General features: G+C 40.6%; 1 protein-coding gene across 3 annotated transcripts; it reads right to left on the reverse strand.

The window, feature by feature from the left end:
• Positions 1-362: 362 nt before the first annotated feature.
• On the reverse strand, positions 363-14,503 carry RB195_016504 (uncharacterized protein; the record flags this gene model as incomplete). 3 transcript variants are annotated; one of them, XM_064183068.1, is made up of 15 exons in its annotated part: positions 363-470; positions 778-879; positions 931-1,026; positions 1,099-1,110; positions 1,165-1,227; positions 1,286-1,381; positions 1,437-1,526; positions 5,504-5,580; positions 5,702-5,807; positions 7,606-7,971; positions 8,097-8,262; positions 10,105-10,190; positions 10,254-10,350; positions 11,421-11,434; positions 11,529-11,597. In XM_064183068.1, the coding sequence occupies 15 exons, from the start codon at positions 11,595-11,597 to the stop codon at positions 363-365; spliced, it is 1,548 nt and encodes a 515-aa protein (XP_064038950.1). The 3 variants fall into 3 exon arrangements, with proteins under 3 accessions (XP_064038950.1, XP_064038948.1, XP_064038949.1); XM_064183069.1 differs by lacking the exons at positions 11,421-11,434; positions 11,529-11,597 and adding an exon at positions 14,319-14,503; XM_064183067.1 differs by lacking the exons at positions 11,421-11,434; positions 11,529-11,597 and adding an exon at positions 14,319-14,503 and having other exon boundaries at positions 1,099-1,227.
• Positions 14,504-22,149: the final 7,646 nt, after the last annotated feature.

Here is a 22,149-nt window from a genome sequence, read left to right on the forward strand (position 1 = left end):
ACGGAAGCATGGAGAAGACAAAGTAAACTGGCAAAGTAGACGAGTGCACAAATTATTACCTTTTTTCTGATAGAGAACCAACTAATACACTTACAAGCATAAAATCCATACGCAGATAAGGATCAATGAGAAAATTCGAAAAGCTAGCTGACCGACCCAAACGATACCAGTGGGTTTGCGGGAACCTTGAGTTTTGACTGCTTCGTGAGATTATTGATCGGTTTCGCAGATCAAATGTGAGACTTTTAAAGCTGTTTAGCTAATTACAATATGACAAAACATAATCAGACTAGAAGATCACTGAAAGACCAAAAATTCCAATGACAGAACCAATCGAGGACGGCAAGAAATCTGTTGAAGTATCAAGGTATGTAGGCGTATTGCGTCCTATTGACACCATTGCGACATTCGTAGTCCCAGACCCGATTCTCACTCATGTCCACCACACGAACACCTTCGGCAAAACGAACCTAGACAACGTACATTGGATTAATCCACATCAATCGATAACATTGTGCAGAAGCTGCCCCGCTTTTTTTCTCAGTTCACCGCTGGCGCTCATAGGAAGGAGTCAATAGTTTGCGGAGAGGCCGCCACTACCGTAACCCGAGAACGTATAGCAAATAGTGCGCGATGATGTTCCACTAGGGCGTGGTCGCAGTTCGAACACAACGTATGATCGATACTCGGAAGTATATTGAACGCTAACGGTGGTCCGAAACGTCCTACTAGTTGCGCATCGTTAGCCCTCGCCTTTTGCCTCAAATGATGACGTACTTCCATCTTTATCCCTGCATAGTCGACTTTTGTGTTCGGATAACAGACTTCATGTACTGATCGCCAATAACTTGCAGCAGTCTCCTTGCCGCAACACTCATCCTGAAATTGACGGTGTCCCTTATGAGTGAAGCTCAGCACTAGAATCTCCACCTCATTCACGAAATTGTCGTGACAACACATGCTGAACTGATTGGTACTGGCCGGGCCAAACGATTGCTCGTCGTCCTCGCAGCATGTGTAGCGGGCCTGGAAAATGCAAAAGATCAATAGTATTGGCTGACATATGTGACTGATCTGCTGAAAAAGACGCACACACACCTGCAGAAATTTCTGGAAACAGCAAAGTTGAATGGTGTGATTGGAGCATTTTCCTGGCATACAAACATCCGTAAGATAAATTCCCTTCTTACAACATTTTGACACATTTTCACGACCAAGTTTTTCTTGCTACAAAATCAACTGGTGAATATTGACAGAGCTAAAATAGCCTATTCTGAAAAGATACCTGCTGGTAGCAGATGTCATCTGTGTAAGCTGTACAGGGGATATTGTTCTCAGACGCCAATTCACCAAACTTTGTGAATCGTGGGTCTTCAACCTTCTGAATCAATCGACACCAATTGATGACCGCTCATCCTTAAGAAAATCAAGCAAACCTTCGGATTCCTTGGATCACTGTGGAAAAACTGTCCCGGTGCTGGAGTTGGCCAGAGGGGATCGAACGATGTCGGAGTGGGAATCTGAGTCTGCAGAACGCGCACCGTTACACATGAATGAATCCATGCAACTGTTCGGGACCAACTTAGATATTGACTGTTTTTATTTGCGCGCGTTGTGTAGAGATCAAAATTTGATCCATGAGCCCCGTGTTAGCTATTTGCTAGCTACATGCACTTATACATATAGTGGTGTCAAAACAACATGGAACAGGGAATTGCGTAAGCGGCAGCGCTCGAAACGGGACGATGGAGACAGCGGCTGGAATCGAGGTGGAACCATGGAGAAGTACAGAGATGGGTGGCGGTAGCGAGGATCCTTACACGATCTCAATCGCTACGCTCCACCGTGTCGTTTCCGGCGCAGTCGCTTGCGCAACTATCTACCTCATATTGTTTTAACACTACTTTAACTAAGTACTAATTTTTGTTTCACAAAGATTACTGGGCACACTATCGAGTCGACGAATCACCAAAATTCTGGCAGAAAATAAAATGTAAACTTCAACTCTTTCTAAAAAGGGAATAAACCTTTCTACTTGGAACACTACCAACTATATTATAACATATTATATAAACAGGGAAGGTGAGTGAGTGAGTTGCTGGTTAACTGTATGATTGAACAAATTCAAAATTTTTATTTCTAATGTTAATAGTTTTTAATAGTTTTTTGAGCTTAGCCGATTATATTGATTTTTTTATGTGAAAGATTTCGTAGTAGTATCTTCTCAATCCTTACAGGAAGCATCCAAACGGTAGGCAAACTCAATGCTATCTGTAGGGTGATGAGGCGCTTGAGAGAATGAATCGTTAATAGTTTTGTTCGAATGTGGATGCAGTAGTATTCTCAATCCTTAGAAATATGTGCATGTGGTTTTAGTGCAGTAGTTTGTCAACTATTTTGCCTCTTTGCTCATTGTTCGGCCCGTAATTTTTTCTTTCTCTTCTCTATTTCTGCGCGAATTAGTCCACTTCATAATTACACGACTTTACGGCAGTTGATTCTTGTCCACTAGGGAAACTTAGTGCCTATTTCAACATTATAATCTTTAATGAGGCCGAGAGAAGGCACATATATCATATTTCAAGTAGTTGGAATAAAGGATGGAATCTCTGGCGTATCAATCCATTTGGGTTGCCCCAATGCGTTTTACTGTAAATCGCAATAGATTTTTGAGCCTGTATCTATTTATTTCCTCCTAGACAAGTCTGGTACCAATTTATCGACCCTGGATAGATGAAAGATTCCTTTGGGACTGGGACGGCTTAAAAACATCAATCCTGCGGCAGCAGCGAATCTTTTACCAACTCCTCTACAACCGCCCCTATTTGAACTACTTAAACTTCTGCATAACCGTAATTGGTCAAGCTTGAAAATTGCACCCTTAGTTGTCAATCGAAACCTAAATCAACGAAAGCCTTCTCAGCTTCAAAGCGAAGATCATACGCACCATTCGTTGGATAAAAGTTGCGTCGCCGATAAATAAACGATAAAGACAAATAAAATTAAATCAATGACCATTTTTAGTTTTGACGTAGAGATACCCTATGTTCTCTTCTCAATTTTCATAGGAGTATCCTCGATGCTCTGTAACTCCGTAAACTGCGCCGAAAGTTCTTTTACTGATCAGGTATGTTGCTTTAAGGGTATGTACTGCATTTTATTAACATGTTATTGTATTCAGCTGATATATCTGTTTCGGAAAAAAATTCTTCTCAAAAATGATCTAATTAGACTTTTTAGAAAACATTCCCAGAAATTTCGTGTCATGTAATGAGTGGATGACGCCTAGACGTGGACTTCTGGAACTCCTGATCAAATATGGAAAAGTGAAAAATTGGAGTTGGAAACGAATACTGATCGGGCAAAGAGAACTAAACGGTTAGTTATAAGGTGATGCTATGATCTATGCTTCCTTACGAAAATTTCATTGGGTTAGAAAATTGGGTTTGAAGATAGAAGTAAGCTCTTAGATCTCGGGAGTTGCTTGTAAAGATGATTTTATCGGCTGATCACCACAACGAGATTAAAATTAAGGTAACTGCAATTTTTTTTCTCCGGAGGATTCTCTGAATCAGACAAAGTGGGTTCCATTTTTTTATCTTTCTTTTCCGGTGCACCATTGGTGTATGTGAATAAATAAATAAACAAATAAAAACTGGAGAGTGTGGAAAACGCTTCGATAAAAAAAAAATGCCAAATAGCTAAGTATGATATTCAACAGCGAATATATAGTGACTGTATCCATGGTTGTTAGGCCCCTGCTGTATGAAACTTTCACTATACATATCAGTGTGATCTTCAAGACGCACATCTTCTCTGCACGACACCATAAGGTTACATGAGCAATGCATCGTTGTTGAAAGGAGATCGTAGTCTTACAAAAAACGATTCTTTACACTAAATTTTTAAATAATAAAGCACCCCTGAATTTTACTATTTGGAGTAACTTGGCAGAATTATTATGTATATATTATTACTTTGGGGCGGGTGTGGCGCAGTCGGTTAGAGGTCCGTTGTAGCCACACGCTCGAGGGTTCGAATCCGCCCTAGTGCTCACCAAGCCTTTCATCCCTCTGGGGTCGATAAATTGGTACCAGACGTGTCTGGGAGGATAAAAACACTGACTTGGTCATCGGCTGGCCCCCGCAAATCATTGTATAGGCCAACACGCGTTCCAAAACCTCAACGATTACGAATTCCAGTAAAACGCGTTGGCGCATCCCAACTGGATTGATACGCCAGTGACTTTATCCTTTTTTTATTATTACTTTTGCAAACATTTTGTGCGTAGTACTCGTAGTATACTAGACACATACGTTTGATAGAGTCGGACCCTTCTAAAGTGATCATCTTAATTTTCAAAGAAGTGACGGGGATCATAGGTCTACAACGGAGGAAAGTGGAAGCTGGAAGAAATGACGGATCAGTTCGAAAATGGATGTATGAATATTTTTTAGCTGTTTATTATATTCATTCAATTTTTCTGCTACTTTTTTATCTTTCACTTTTACATATACGTGATACCACTTCTTTAATCTTTCGTCTTTTTACTCCATGTGTGGCACAATTGGATACGTAGTAGTCTATTTCAGATGCTATACAGGATAATCCAAAGTGCATCGATAAATTACAGTATATCGTAAAAGGACAAGAACTGTGATTAAGGTTTGTGGAAAAGGGTAAGATTCAAGTCGCGAAACTCTTTTCTTTTAAATATTTCTTTAGTACCTCCTGCGAAACGTTCTCAAATAAATCCGTAATTGAAAAACTGACAACATAGCGAGAGGTTTATTGTCGCTCTGATATTCCTCACCTTGTACATCTCTTTGTATGTAACAATGTGCAGCTGTGCTGAGAGAAAGGAGCGGAAACATGGAAACATCGCGCCGTCAGATTTTTCCACTTAGATTTTTTTCTCCACTTTGTAGAAGAAATCATCGTAAATCGTGTAAACCCTGTTTCAAATACATTAAGGGAACGAGATTTCCAGAGATTTTATATGTTTTTTTTTTTTAATATAGCGCCACCTAAACATTCCTCAAAAGTGCAAAACTTACCTTTCAACAGACAGAAAAAAAACAAAAACGCGAGAATTTGGACGCTTTTGGGGTCCCTTTCAATTATATTCGTGTCAGCTTAAATTACGCAAAAACCACTGAAGACAACAAAGAAAAACGCATCCATGATGATCTCTATGCGATGAATTCTAAGATATCGTGTTGGTGGATGGTCATTCCTGGGGTCAACGTATACTGTTCGTGTTAAAAAGTCACTACCATAACGCCTATCACGCAATTTTACCAACTTATTAGTTGCGGATGCGAAAGTCGCAAATGCCAATGGTAATTACCGCTATCAACGCTACTTTGAGGTACAGCGCTCAGAATTAAATTTAAATGAAATGTGGTTCTAAGGATCTGGTACAATGCCGCTTACTAAATACAGGAAGCCTAGTTTTTTTTTTCTACAGAATTCAGAATTAGATGAATGAACAGAAACACACCTGCACAGCCGCTGTGGTCATCACAACTGGTAGCGCATCATCTTCGTAATCCTCGTCAGGTCCGTAACCGTGCTGCACTACAATGGTTATAAGCAACCTCTAGGTGCAAGGAACTACTTAAATGCTGTTTGTAGCGGATAAGGCCAATACCTATTAACAGTAAAATCGCCACCATGGGTTATTTGATGACAAGCTTACCATAAGTCTGTTGTGACGTAGTGGTAACTACAGGATGTAATGAAAGTTGCCGATTGTGGTTAGATTGAACCAGGCGCGGGTCCACGTTCGACTGCGCCAGATAGCTCTAAACCAAAAAAAACCTTATAAGAATGCAGTCCAACAATTCGAAATCCATGGAGTTTTCACAACACGACCTGGACACGATGACCACAGATCTTTTCTCAGCAACTCAACAAAAAGCTATCGACACGGCTCGGAAATTGATCTGACCTTATAAGAAGGTGCCCAGTCCTGCTACAACACGAACTGCCTCCTTCTAAAGAAACGAGATGCCCATAGGTGTAGAGGCTTCCTTCGAATGGAATCCCAAACCCACGGTGCACGGATGTGTCTAGTTCTACTCCTTCCTCAGTAAAAATCAGAGATCTTTCCTTACGAAATTACGCCCTCACCTTAAATAACTGATTTCCGCAAATGTTTCTGTTTTTGAACATCTTGCACCGTTTTCAGCAGGTGACACTTCTAACCCGTCCTCCATCCTGCCACAATTTCACTTCTGAATTTGCTTAGTAGAAATACCGCTCAACTCCTAAGCGCCCACTAAACATCAAGTTTTCTCGCAGCCTAATTTGGATTCCCTTTGCAGCACCTGATGCTGTTTAGTGCTTTTTGGATGCACTGGATGTCTTCCTTGCACATATCAGGTTACCATTTTCATGTGTTTTTTCTCAACTCCCATACTGTCGTATTCAAAATTTTTGATGACAGGACAAATTGTCATCAAAAATGTGGGGTATGACATTGTATCTCTACTACTTTAGCAATGATTGTGCTAACACATTGAAAGATAAAGGATAAAGTTTCTGGCGTTAATCAATCCGCTTGGGATGCGCCCCCACGTTCACTTCAATTCAGAATCGTTTGAGGTTTACGAACGTGTATCTGGCCTATACAATGACTTGCGGTGGCTAGCCGATGTGTCAAGTCAGTGCTTTTATCCTCCCAGACAAGTCTGGTACCAATTTATCGACCCCGGAGGGATGAAAGGCTTGGTGAGCACTAGGGCGGATTCGAACCTCCGATCGATCGTGCAGGAAGCGGAACCTCTAACCGCTACACCACACCCGCCCAACACATTGAAATACCTGAAAAATACTGAAATTATCCCTTGACGCGTCACCTCATTACAGCACGTCGTATGCGAAGTGTATTTAGAGTAGATTCAGGAAAGTTGTCATTCTAACAACGCAACTGCTACAAAAAGTATCCAAAGAAGTGACATTTCCCGAGCTTATGTTGGCTGTTGCAGTACACTGAAAAGCTCGTGCGAAACCATGTCAAATGATTACCGAGCCTGCAACTAATTAATAAATTAATCCTCTAATTTGTCGTAAAGTTTGTAGTGCGGCATTTATTGCACTGTCGATGTTTGTGCTATTATGCTGAAAGGTCCGAGTCACATACTCATCCTATAGCCATCGGTCATGCAGACGCGTAAACGCGTAGACGCATGGACACCTGCGATTCGTTATTTGCATTCTCTGGGATCCTAAAGGCAGCAAAAAAAAACACATCTACACAATTATCGCACAGTCTTCGCGTTTTTGGCAGAAGATTAAAATTAAGAGTCAGAGTTCACGTTCGTGTCCGGGAGCACATCGAGACAAATCGGATAGTTGTTCTCCTGCTGGGGCGATTTGCAGTTTCAGGTTATGTGCTTTGACGACATGGTCTACGACCGCGAATTTTTTCCTACATGTGCGAAACAGACGCTATAACTGTGCAAGACATACGGCTTGTCTTCCTAAATCCAGTTCAATGTTTGATTGCGTTTATTACAAATAAGTATCAATTAGAGTCGTGTACGTTCCTTTTTCTTTTGACATCCAGGATATTATCTAGAAATTATCATTAGCATTCACCTTCTCATCTTGCACTCTACGTGCTCCATTTGCCGCTCTGTAATTGCTTTGGTGAAGATAGTTGCTGTTTTGCTGCCGGCTCCTATCCGGATGTGCAGTTGTTGCTGTTGCTTGATAGCTCTGTTGTTGCTGCTGATGCATTTGCACATACTGCCGCTGCGCATCGCGATCTTGTTGTGCTATTCGCTGATTGTAATTTGCCCGCACATTCAAAATTGGCTTCGAATTCGATCTGCGATCTTCCTCATATCGGCGAGCATCTATCCGTTGTTGTTGTTGTTGTTGTTGTTGTTGTTGTTGTTGTTGCTGCTGCTGCTGTCGTTGCCGTTGTTGTACTGTAGACATTTTCACGAACGCATCAACACTCTGAAAGAAATTACAGTGCTTCTATTGCTATCTTTCACTTGGACATACAAGTAACTGATTAAGTGGATGCTCAGCTCATCGACTAGTGCAATCTGCTCACCTTTAATACAAACGCTACTCCTCACCTTGGCTGTCTTTCGAGATCCTGTGTTCAAGTCATTTCGATTAACATCATGCTGGCACGGACCACACGGAGCGTGGTCACGTGCACTATCGATCGCATCCAACGTGTCACGGTACGATGTCATGTCGCTGCGTGGGTGTGATAGCACGTGAGCAACGCGATTACATCTAAAGACTAATGTTAAGTATAGCATATCACGAAAGCGTTGGGATCGCGAATATCACGAAAGCGTTGAAGAGAAACGGCGTCTGAAAGACGGTTGTCCGCACGTTTGCAAACGCTGCAGTTCGAACACCAGCCGGGTGTACAACACCGTTTGAGGTGGTAACTGCAGTAGGAAAAGAGGCAATGGCAGGACCCTTCCTGTCCAACTTCGACATTGATAACGTGCAAGAAACAGTCGATCGTTGCAAGAAACAGAATCAGTGTTCTGCCAACATCGTCTTAGCACTACCAGGGTGCCCTTGACTGATCCCGAGTATGCCGACGATGTTATTATAGTCGCCGAGAACAGTACGAAACTTCAAAATGCTGTTAACCTTGTATCGAAGCTAGCTACAGTCTATGAACTACGTCTACGCCCTCATAAATACAAGAAGATGTTGGTCACTTCGAAACCTCGAACTGGGATGAGGGTGGACGGACAGTCGATCGAGCTCGTCACTAACTTCTGTTGAATGGGCTGAAGAACAACGCCAACTACGAGAAAGGTATTCAGCAAAGATGCGCTAAGGCCGCTTCTACATTTAGCTCCTTAGCGGTCGGCTCCCATCCCCAACGAAGTCAAGCTACGAGTAAAGCTGTAGAGGGTTCACTGCACGAAAAGAAAACTGTTTAGACGGCTGATTGGCTACTTTTAGCCTAGAGTATGCCGCAACGAAGATCTCTACGCGGAAATCGATGTGGTGCGCCGTGTGATGTGGCGGACGACACCTGGAAGATATCAACATCTTGCACCGCCATCAAAAGTGGCCACAGAAAATCGTCTTCGTTTGTTTGGTCATATATTAAGGAGACCAGCAGATCATCTCGTTCAACGAGATCTGAGGAGTTCTTCGGGTTCTAGCTGGAAGGGACACTTGACCGAAACCGGAGTTCTGAACTGAGGTGGTGAAAGAGGATCTGAGGACTCTCGGCGTAAATAGGCAGTTAGGCGAGACGTAAGGTTTCGCAGGACATTGAGTAGCGACGAATGGAGTGATTCTGTGCAAGCTCTCGCAGAAGATCGAGAAGACTGGGGAGAGCTATGATCAAGAACAGCACAGCTCGGCCAAGATGCGGGTAATCGCGTCAGGCGATGACATTAGCCTGCCGATTAAGTCAAGTGAAGTCAGATGATCTGCATCCTCTAGACTTGCTTCGTTTTTGCTTCCTCGTCGCTCTTTCTCAGACATCACCTAGCTTAAAAGGAGCATCCATGTTATATGATCGCCTATACTAATATCATAAACATTTGTCAGTATAGTACGGTGCGATAGTAACAATCTATTCATTCTTTTCACGTTCCTTCCTCCTTAAAAAACAATTTGGTGGCTCTCAGTTCACAGAAATCTCCACTTGAGACCGTCTTTGCCTCTTTTCGCTTATGCTTGCATCGTTTTCTTCCATAAAACTTCTCTTCTCTTTTCTATTTCTTATTTAATAGCATAACCAAATGAATCATTCCAAACCCACTCAAGATCTGAACACGCTGGTCTCCTAGTGGAAGTTTTTAAAGGATAGGATAAGCGTATAGGATAAAGAGGACACGGAGTCTTCCATGCATTTCTTAGCTTGTTTTAAAATCAATAAAAGGGGTCTAGTACTTCACAGTACGCTTACAGCATGATTGCTGGCACTTAAAATTCGTCATCCGCCACTTCAGAGTATTTCAAACACCTACCAAGTTAAGTCGTCAACAACTGTGAGTACAACAAACATGATTGCAAAGAAAAAAAAAACTAGTAGTGATTAAAGTTTGACCAAATAGTATAAATAGATGCATAAGAATCGTGAGAGAATAACACTACCTGTCAAATACAATCTGATCGTGGTTGGACGCTTCATAGACTCGCCATACCTTATCAATATCTCGATCAATTACTAGCCGTGGAAACTAGAATCGATTTGTATTTGGCAATTTAAAGGTGTCCATTCAATCAATAATAAAAGTACATACCTCATTTTGTATCCTTGATATGGTTACAGGTGCTTCATACGAAGGAGCAAGTACAACGACGCGAATGTCACCTAGTGTAGACGCCATGTATGAGAGCCTGCAAATACGCCCGCCATTACGATGTCAAAGCGTACGATGATCATGGAAATCGATTGTATGTAATAGCACTGATTGATCATGATTGCCCCACAAAGGCAAACGTCGAGAATTATGATGGCAGGCTTACATTTTCAGAGAATATCGACGTTTGCCGGATGCAAATTAAAGCAGCATATCTCGAAATTAACAATGTTGGGACCCTTTAGCAAATAGGTAGGGGTGTACTTCATATGAGCGTCATCACGCACATAATTTTATTTAGTAATCCAGAAAAAGGCACACCATGTCAAACAACTCTAATTACACCCGTTCACCAGATTCCGCCAAATAGCCCTGAAGAACGGCGTAGAGAATGCCCTTCCGTTACCACCCCGTTATTTTTATTGTGAGATACCTTAAAACGCATCACTTTCTTACACGCGCTGGTTCCGTCAACAGCCTATCCATTAGTTTCATTTTAAAAAAAGAAACTTCATTGATTTTCGTCCGATCGCTCGCAGTTGCGCCACCTTTATACAGGAGTAGTTGTGGCTTCTGTATAAAGGTGGCGCGTTGTAATGTGCCTCGAAGGTGTGGGAAACTCGCCCTCGTACCGAAGGGGGAGATATCCCAACATGATTTTGTAGTATGTTGCTTTTAAAACACAGTTGTGATTATTAGTGCAGGTATTAGTACTAGTGCATACTTCTGTAGAGTTTTATATAAGGTTTGTCACAGTAAATCTATGGATCACTGAAAATCTGACTTTTTTTTCATTTCAGATTTTAAGAGAGTAAGATCACCTGGAAAATTCGCATGTAGGAGTTTCTGTAGGTCTTCTATCCCGAAAAGCTGAAAGTGTTAGAATCACCAAAAGATACTTGTCTCTGGAGGCAGTTGACTAATATGAGCTATGAACTCACATCTCAGCACGTCCCCTTCGCAGAGAACCAACTAATGAAAAACTTAAAGAGCAAAGCACACTGCTTTTTGAAGCTGCAAAGGCGAACGATGAATACCTTTAGGACCTAGACTAGAAAATCGTGCAACGAGTCGCCCTGAACGTAGATGAGAAAGGATACGACGAACCTCAGCTCTGAATTCTTCGATACCCACGCTCAATTACCTCCGCCCAATTTAAGCGAATATGGAAGTGACTGCACGCCCCCGATGAGCAATGTCGGCAAAAAATCGCACCCCACAAGAAGGATATCGGCGTTTCGAGGTAGGCAGGTCAAACTGCTTCCTAAGCCTCAGTAAAATCATCCTATGTTGCAGCTACAGCTAGCAACCAGGTCGAAAAACCAACATGAGGAATGAACTGACAAGAGAGCTGCGCAGATGCGCAAAACGGGTTAAGTAAATAAGGACATCGCTGTTGCAGTGAAGAAGACCGAGACCTTATCGACGCCACTGTTGTTCCCAGTTTGATCTACTCAAGAACATCCGGTTCAAAGAACCGGATGTTTGCAAATAGGAGACATAAATAAAGACCTTTCTTATTTATATCCTCTTTCTTTGTTTTTCATGTAAGTGGTATTTAACTAAAAGAACAATACAAGATGCTGTATCAAAGGTTTCCTTTCTGAAATTTCGATACATTTAGTGAATTCCTGGATGTATAGAGAAATATAAACTGACTTAATAAATAGGCATTTCTTCCATGAACAGAGAAACACTCTATGTATATGATCTCCACTAGAGAAAGCAATAAATATAATATTTTCCAAAGAACAAACTCACAAGCACTCTTCCCAATAGTCGAACATTAAACTAGGATTATAGTAGATCAGATCATCTTTCTGTAGATCATCTGTGGAAGAGACTGTACGACAAGACTAGTGAAATTTGAGCCGCCTTCTCAGGACCCAGTGATCACGAACCTTTAGCTTCAAAACACTTCAGTGAAATGTATTGAATTTCAGTTTTTTTTTGTGGTGAAAGACAATGTGAGTAGTAGTGGTAGAGTGGAAAAAAGTAGTTTCAAGAGGTTCGTGAGTGGTAGTAATGTAATCTGTATTAGCACTTCCAAAAGCGGAATTAAGAGCTGCCAAAGAAACAAGATTCTGAAGGCCTAGAATGTGACATGTTTTAGTTTGGAATTTCGGGCATATCTCTGTAAAAACCCAAGATTCCAAGTTAATCCTAAGCATGTTCAACACTAAGGGAAAATGGGGACAGAATTTGGAAATGTGATAAAATATCTGTCATTTTCGAACCCCAGTCAAAATCAAAAGCAAATTCAAAGGGAAAGACATGAAAACGAAAAAAAAACAAAAGAAGAACGGAAAGCAATCTCAAAGGCAAAAGAATCAGGCAGTCCACCCAGATAATATCTGCTACTACATACATCCGAGTTTCAGGAAGCAGTTGTACTGTGTAAACTATGTGCTCCATGCAGAGGGTAACATGAAGACTCTAGGGTTCCCTTTAATCAACTAAGTACTTTTTTGTTGTGTTTTGTTCTTTTTGTTTCGTTCTAGCACAATGACATCACATCAGAGAGATGATGCTTTAGGGTTAGTTGACGTGGTGAAATAAATAAATAAATAAGAGTTATTGACATGGCTTAGATAATTACCAATGCATCAGTACCTACATAACTACCTAAGATAACTTAACTGATTGGAGCACGAATGTATGAGTTAATGGAGGAAAGGAAAAAAGGTCTAAGTAAGTGAAAATTCTTTCAAATAAATTTATGGGGTTTCTCTTACGTTTTAAGTGTAGAAAACAGTAGCGCTCCAGAAATTTGATTCTTTACCTACCGTCAGAGATATCCTCTTGGTGCCAAGAAACATTTATATATGTAATCGTACCTTGTAGTTTTATATAATGTTTAAGAAAAAAAACTTTTGTAATTCTGCTCTGTCACTTATATCGGATTTTTGCAATAACATCGTTCATATGTACGTTGTTTCGGTCAAGTTTTGATTGCTGTGTATTTTCTTTCTGGAAAGATTCTTAGTGCAAGATTACGAAAACCTGATTTCTTAGTGTAAGGATAAAAGAAACTCTCCTCTTTCAGAGTTACAATAAACGTGAATGAATGCATATTTTTCACTATTTTCTTCGGTGAAACTTCTTTTTATTGCGTTTTATTTTAACGTTTTATTGCGTTCTCGACAGATTCACAGTAGACGGGACCCCGTTACATTCCATTCCGTTACATTCCATTCCATTCCATTCCGTTATTTCTCGAGCTCGGAGACTCCTACTGGAGCGTACTGTTACTCAACTATAGTATAGCCAAAAGGGAATGAAGCACGGTGCAGTGGTGTAAGCGGCTGCGCTGGAAGCGGCGCGGTGCAGCGTCGCGGTTAGGATCGTGGTGGAACTCTTGCTAGTACCACCCAGCAGCCGCAGTTTGCGATGCTCCCACCTCGATTTCAAGCCTTTTCCCCGCAGCGCCGCTTCGGGTGCAGCCGCTTACGCAACTGCGCCGTGTTTAATTTCGTTTTGATCCTACTGTACAATAGTTTGCTTGCTGGCACACGCTGTTTAAATTCGTTCCATAGTTGCACGGATTCAAACTAGATGGAGTGTTTTCTGTATTTATTAAAGGATAAAGGATAAAGTCACTAGCGTATCAATCCACTTGGGATGCACCAACACGTTTTCCTGGAATTCGTAATCGTTGAGATTTTGGAGCGCATGCTGGCCTATACAATGACTTGCGGGGGCCAGCCGAGGATCAAGTCAGTGTTCTTATCCTCTCAGACAAGTCCGGTACCAATTTATCGACCCCGGAGGGATGAAAGGCTTGGTTTGCCCCAGGGTGGTTTCGAACCTTTGACCTTGTGGCTAAAACGGACCTCTAACCAACTGCGCCACACCCGCCCTCATTTTCTTGTAAATTTTTCTGTATTTATCTTTAAAAAAGTATTTTCTGTATTTATTGTAGAAAAAAAATTAAAAACGCTGATTCAGTCGAATCACTGAGAAAACTGCGCTACCAAGACACACACCGTAACTGAATGATCATACCGTTTGAGTTGACGATGACAAGAGGCACATTGAAGCGGCATAAATACTACCAAAAGGACAGAACCTCTGGACGCCTGCACAATATCTCTGCCACGCACGTGCAGCACGGATGTTGTACAGAGCGAATGCTTCAGACCACCCGCTAGCGTGGCCAGATAGCAGAGAAGTAGAGCACAAAATCGCATTATTAGCACCGTTATACCATGTTAAATCTGAAAAATGACAGTTTGTTGAAATCCGGACTGATTCAAAAAGCACTAGAAACATAGATGGATTACGAGAGTTCACGAGGGCTACCGCCATTAATATACAGTCGGATCAAAACGACCTGAACACGGCATAGTTACCCGAGCGGTCGCGCATCATCGACGAGGTTTTTGACCACAGGCAGGATCGCTTGACAATCTGAAAAAATCTTGCCAAACGACGCCATTCGAGACCAATATTGGGCGCAATTTTTTGTCTGTTTTTTTCCTCTTTTTGCTTTTCTTTCTAATTTTTTCGTCTTTTATGTTTCTCTTTTTCGTAATTTTGTTATGTTTTATTTGATTTATTTGGTTTTGTTACGTAGATCCGTTTTGCGTGTGTTTTCGAAATTTGGTTCAAAATTGTGCTCATTTCTATGTTGTCGTTCTTTTTTTTTGGTTTTTTTCACCCTCCCTCTCTCACGAACAAAAAAAGAACATTAACATAGAAATAGATACAATTTTGAACCAAATTTTAGAAGCAAAAGATGAACAAAAACAGCTCAAAAATACGAAAAAAACATAAGAGGCGAAAAAAATCAGAAAGAAAAGCAAAAAGAATGAAAACAAACAGAATTTGCGGCCTATATCGACCTTAATGACATCATTTTGCAAAATTTGGCTAATTGCCAAGCAGACCGCTCGTGGAACTACATCGCTTCATGTCGTTTTGACCCGACTATACTCAGCGTGAAATGTGACAGCAATCGTAAGCGTGGATCTGCGAATTCGTATTCGATAGGAATCGATCAGACGCAGCAGCCTCGTCCGTGACCATTTACTGCTATGATTGAAGTCACCAAAGCAAGTTGTTCAGAGAGCTTGTGGATTTGGATCATAGCAGAGCATAACACAAAATATTTATGCTAGTTTACAGTATGATGAAATCTATCGTTCTGTTGAGTGAATGCTGACCAGAGAACACTTTTTCGTCAGTGTATATTGGAAGAAGATTAGAATTAGAAGAGACAATAAGAATTTTAATGTTTATGCTCATAATAAATTATGAGTATGGATATCAGCTTCACTGACAAGATTTGGATAGTGGAAACAAGCGTTATAAGTGAGACGCCGCGCTGGGACCCCTACCTAACATCTGTCCTTAACATAAGTTTCGACATGATTACGGTCTAATCCCTCGATTTGATACTGAGCGGGAAGGCAAAAGAGGTGTTTTCCAGTGAAGAAAATCAGAAATAAAAGGAAGTGCAGAATTGACGCAAATGATTAGAAAGTGACTAGACGAAAAATTATATAGTCGGGTCAAAACGACATGAACCACGGACAGTTGCGTAAACGGTTGCGCTCGAAGAGGTGCGATTGAAACAGCGGTTGGAATCAAGGTGGGACCACGGCGAACTGCAGACATGGGTGATGATAGCGAGAATCCTTACACGATTCCAACCGTCACGCTCCATCGCGCCGCTTACGCAACTGTCCTTGTTTCGAGTCTAACTATAGTCGGGTCAAAACGACATTGATCACGAGTATAGTTGCGGTGCATTTGCGTACGCGCTCAAAACGGCGCGGTGGAGGCAGCAGTTGGAACCGAGTTGTGCCAGCAAGAGTTCTACTACGCAGCTAGCCGCTACGTTCCACCGAACCGCCTTCAGAGAAGCCGCGTACGCAATTGCATACGTGCTTCATGTCGTTTTGACCCTACTATATAACTAAGTATTAATTTTTCTTTCACAAAGATTCCACATTAGGGACGCTAGCGAGTCTACAAATTACCAAATTTCTGGCACGAAAAAAATGTAGCCTTCAAGTCTTTCGAAAGAGAGAATAAACTTTGCTACTTGGAACATACACTCACTAAACGGTTCTCGTGGATATTCAAAAATTTCTCGTCACGACCAGATGAGATTTAAAATATGGACGCTAGACAAATGATCTGAAATAAAAGCGCTATTCTCATAGGTGCGATAGGAAGGGGCCGTACCCTCCTCAAGTGAATGTCTTTTCGCCAACCGCCCAAAAGTGGAGGTGTAATTTCGCCAACCGTTCAGAAGTGAACGGGGTCGGAGCACCGGCTCCGACTATCGCATCTATGGCTATTCTATTGACCCTGTAGCTTGTGATTTATGAACTTCGTAGTTACAGGCAGAGGAGAATCATGAATTCTGCTAGGTTGATTATTACCAACTACACTTGCTTCTTGAGGATGGTAGTGCCATGAAATGGCTGCCCAAATGTGCCAACAACATATCAGTGGTGAGAAGTAGATAGACATAGTTTTGTTCCCTACTTGCCTTTGTTAATACTAGAATACCTGGTAGGTATTCTTCAGTAAAGACCATCAAAAAAGTTTTCGATTACCTCAAACGTTCCTCTTCTGTCTATATAAACAACTCGGACTTAATCGTACTTTCCAAAAATGTTGTAGAGCGGAATACAAACAAACAAAACAATAATACAAACATTTAAAAAGTCAAGCATAAGTTCCTCTTGTAAAAATCACTCCTACGCAGTGAATCCAAAAATCACATATTTTACTCTCTTTTCTTTCTTTCTCCTTTCTAATTTCTTTTTATAATTTTTATAATGAAAAAAATCTGTTCATCTTTGCATGTGTACTCTATAATCTTTGCTGCATTTAACATAGTAGCATGTATTTGTAGAAAAAAAAATTATTTCCTTTGAAAAAGTCCCCAGAAATCTTTTGAGCGAGTAAGGTTCACAGAAGATTCAAAGCAGTACGTACGAAATCCAGCAGAATCTTTTTTTAAAGATAATACGTATAAGAATATTCGAGGCTTTGAGCTCCTTTCCCAGCTAGCAGGAGATGGGGATAGTTCAGGAATAGGACTTGAAAAATGTCCAAAGTTCCCCGAAAACTCAAGAATTGGAAACATCAGGAGGATGCAGAAACAAAAAGAAATCCGCAAAATGACAACAGAATGGCAAGATTTTTCTGAAAGCTGCCATTCAGAGAATTAAGACTTTTGGAGTTTAGGGTTTAAAGTAAGGTGCGCACTATGTGTGATGTTAAAATAGGTTACAATTAAGACTTGAATGACATACAGAACAAGCTTTTCGTGTAAAATTTTCGTGTTTGCAGAATTTCTTGTACACTGTTTGAGTTACGTAGCTCCTTTTAGATATTTATAAACTATGAGCTATGTAGAAGGCAGCGTGTCATAAAATTGATGTTGTTGAGAGCTTTCTACGAATAGACAGAGGTAAGGATGTAGTTCGCGATTATGATTACAATTATGCTGAAATGCGCCTACTTATCCATAAAAAGACGTTCGAAACAGCCTTGATTGCGCCGGTGACTTCTACGATTCAACTTGTCAAACGATAGAAGACGGGCGATTCCGTCGTCATCCAGCGTCTGGAATCCAATAAATGTAACTTAAATAAGTAATAATCTATAATCTCTAAGTAAGTACATACTGATAGGCGTGGATTTCACGCTTATCATTGTGTACTCACACTCACGCTTATCCTTCTCTACTCGCTTAGAGATTTTAGCACCGTCAATTTCATAACACGGTGCCTATAAATCTTTCTGAGGTCTTTTTTGAGGTCTGAAGTTTTTCTGAGGTGAAGGACCAAGAAATTGAAGGTAACCATAACCATACAATAGAAAATAAGTGATGGATTACAAAGAAACATTTGAAAAGATAGTATATCTATAGGTCTGACAACTTTAGAACGAACAATGCAAATAACAAAGAAATGGATTAGAATCCCTTCAAAAAAGTGGACAAAATTCGGGAATTTTTCCCACATTTACCGGACACAAACAAAAAATTGATGAGACTGCGCTAGCTGCTATGTGTAAGACAAGCTGAACGTAGAAAGGTGTAGTTAAACTGAGAATATTTTTAAATCAAACTGATGAGAAGTGAGGATTCAACATATTATTCGCGTCATGTGGCGGCTACAATTGTGTCGTCTTGTTCAATTTTTTTTCGAGCAAATTCAGAAGTAAAAAGAGCATTCGAGAAAAAGAAAAAGAAAAAGAGAAAGAAAAAGAAGATCAAAAAATTAAAAAGGGCTACATTATATGATGATTGAATCAATGCTGCTTCCGTGACAGAAGTCGCGCTGACTGCTCGGCCAACGCTGTGTAAGCGACCCGCCTTCGGCGACAGCTGAGCTCGTTGTCTGAACTAAAAACAGAAGACCCACTGCAATACCTTTGCCGTTTCAGTGCGATCGATGTTCTCGTAAAGCACAACTACACTACAAATAGCGAAGGATTCAAGGAGATACACACCTGGGAAATCCACAATCTTTCCATCCTTATGGTACATTATTTTCAAAACATCAAAGAGCTTCTATCACAAAAACAAGAATAGGAAATGAATTAATTAAGAGATAAATGTCATTGTATTAAGCAATAAGTCGTGAACATTTTTTTCTATCTTCAACTGAAAAATGCACATGGAAATAGAAAGTATTTCAAAATGTTACATATCCTATAGCTTACATATTATATATAACGTATAATCCACCTGTATTATTATTATAGAGATTATCATGTTATACATTAGAACATTTTAGAAATACCTTCTGTTATGTTATGGGTTATACTATTACCAGCCTGAACTTCCGGCTAAAGCCAGACGTCAGGCTTTTTTTGTGTTCGCTTCGCTCGCCTTCATCAATCAATAAAAAATAACAGTAACGACAATTTTTTTTTAGAACTAGAACTTTTTCTATCAACGCTTTCTTCAATTTTTTTTTACCCGAAAATTTAAGCATACATGTAAGATTTTATGGTTTTTCCCTGAGCGCGTCAGTTCTATATTTGGAGAACAATCAAACTTGATTTTACATCTATGTTTCTCTTTCTGTTTCTCAAATCTCACCAATTTGGAAACATTATTCGAAGTATGAGTTTTCTCCGTTCTCAATTATTGGCAAAGAATGATGTGCCAACATGAAATGACGTGAATATCCCCATCGTAGTGATAAAAATAGCGTTCTACGTCAGAGCGCGTAAACTGTTTGCTACTACGTATTGTATTCATAGTATAGTTCATATTATAGTTGTTCGCACGTGCCTTTCCTTTTTCTGAAAAAATGACGTTAGCAGTATCAGGAAGACATGCTGGGAAATAGATATGCGAAGGAACCATAGAAACCCATTTTACTGCCTTGGGGCACCCGCGCTCCAATCCGACGCATTGGAACCCGTCTCTCCCCGCTCTATAGCTTCCTGGCACCGGCGCACCATTCCAACACCAAACCATTCCAACCCCGTGGCACCTGTCCCACCTCATTTTACAGCTATCTGCCTCTGGGACACGAATTCGACGCCGTAGGACCCGTCTCACCCAATTTTACCGCGTTGGGGATCCAGCGACTAAACCGACGCCATAGTATCCGTCTCCCTCTCTTTTTGGAATTTCTTGACTGAAACACACATACACAGACACATACATTTGACAGAATAAGCCCATTATTATATAGCATGACAGTCTGCAAATTTGGGAGTGTACTTTTCAAAAGTTTATTTGTTGTTTATAGATGTTTATAGGATTTGCGCTTTTTTCTCAAAAACGGACAAAACATTTAATGTATTCGTAATCAGGGTCATTCAAAACATTTTGGTGCACCATATTATTATATTTTAGTGGTCATTTCTGTACAGAAATTGACGAAATTGGAAGATCGAAAGTTAATAAAAGGTATATATTCCAAGCTGTAGAAACCCTACTCGAAAATATTCTCAGCGATCTAGTTGTTCTTGAAAAGTTCCAATTTTAAGTTTCTATCTTCGAAATTATTTGGGGTTTTTTCAATACCAAACTTACATCTTTCCTCTATTTCGTTATTTGTTCCAATCCTAAAGCAGCTGTCACATCCTAAAATGAACGTCTAAGTTCCGCAACTCGATACTTGCTTAGAACACTCCTTTCTCCATAGAGGGTTCGTTTATAAACTTTCTGAACAGGTTTTTCACAGCTAGGAATATATAACTTTTTATAAGGTTTCGAAGTAGCAGACCCATCATTTTCCAAAGACGACGGGGATTTCGAACCTACATATGATGTGGGGTACAGAAATGTTCCGAATTACCTCTTAATTCTGAATATATGAAATATTTTGTCCAATTTTGAGAAATAACTGCAAATCCTTTAAGCACCTCTTCCTTCCATGAGATATATGCGAGAGATGTGATGATGAGGCCATCACACTTGTCAAAGCTGAATCCTGGAAGTGTGTTTGAAATCAGGGGCTCCTTTGCTTTCGAATGATATCCTCGAAATTTAATGCACTCCCGAGGATCCCGACGGATTAATCCGTCGAGGACGGATTTCCGGGACAGAAGCTAGTAACGGTGTTGTATGCTGCAGTTGAGAAACACTTTCAAAATATGACAGATAAGAAAATAAGAGTGAGTATTGTTGATTGGGCAAAAAAAATCCTTCGAACAACTGCAAAGTCACTGCAGCTTTAATAGTGATTCTGCAAGATGCAGGGCGGGTGTAGTGTAGCGGTTAGAGATCCCGTTTCCTGCACGATCGATCGCAGGTTCGAGTCCGCCCTACTGCTCACTAAGTCTTTCATCCCTCAGGGGTCGATAAATTGGTACCAGACCAGTCTGGGAGGATAAGAACACTGACTTGACACATCAGCTAGCCATCGCAAGTCATCGCATGGGTCAGTTACACGTTCTTGAATCTCAAACGATTCTGAATTGAAGTGAACGAGGGGGCGCATCCCAAGCGGATTGATTAACGCCAGAAACTTTATCCTAACTCTATCTGCGAGATGGGCAAAATCGCAAGAATTAAGAAATGAGATTAGTGCTACTGACGATATTTTGGACAATGTATAGCACTCAGGCTCTTGGTGGGTGGTGGAAGTCGGACCGCTCAGAATTGTTCAATATATGCCTTTGTTCCGGAAATTATGGCAACCATAAAAAGTATACGGAAGTAAGAAGTGAGTTTATGAATAGCTCACTCCGAGCACCAAGAGTAGTGCGACGAACTAGTGATAAGTCTGCAAAAGGACCCGTCGACTGAACTGGCTCATTATGGATCTTTTTTAAACATACCACATCGATTACGAAGCTTATACATTTGTAAAATTCCAGGTAAGCAAACCATACTAGTTATCTATATTAATCGATCTTCACAGATGAATCGCTATGTACGAAAACGAGGAACTCCACAGAACTCCACAGCTCATAAAGTTTAACGCTGATAAGGACCAGAGCGGTCGTTCCTACGAATCATGATGAATCGAGAATCCCTTTCTCAAGCAACATTTGAGCGATTGAAGATTAATATTTATATTCCTATAGAAGGAGAAAGGAGATAATTAACATCGGTTCGTGAAAATTGCACTTTTCTGTGAACGTTACAACTGAATCAGGTGCTTAGAGAAAATCAGTGATAACCGAGATAATCAATGGTACTACAAACTCACGATTTGGATCACAACATATTTACAAAATGTAACATTTTGTCTCTAAATAAGTTCGGTGACGTCATTAGAAAGAAGAAATCAATATGTAAAAAAGCGTATACGAAGTTCATATGGGTAGAGAACCACCACAAATCGCCAAACGCTAGAGAACAGCAAAACAGCAGCAAAAATACAATTATCGAACTATAAGC

This window comes from Necator americanus, chromosome II, assembly GCF_031761385.1.
Source record: "Necator americanus strain Aroian chromosome II, whole genome shotgun sequence".
Taxonomy (NCBI): domain Eukaryota; kingdom Metazoa; phylum Nematoda; class Chromadorea; order Rhabditida; family Ancylostomatidae; genus Necator; species Necator americanus.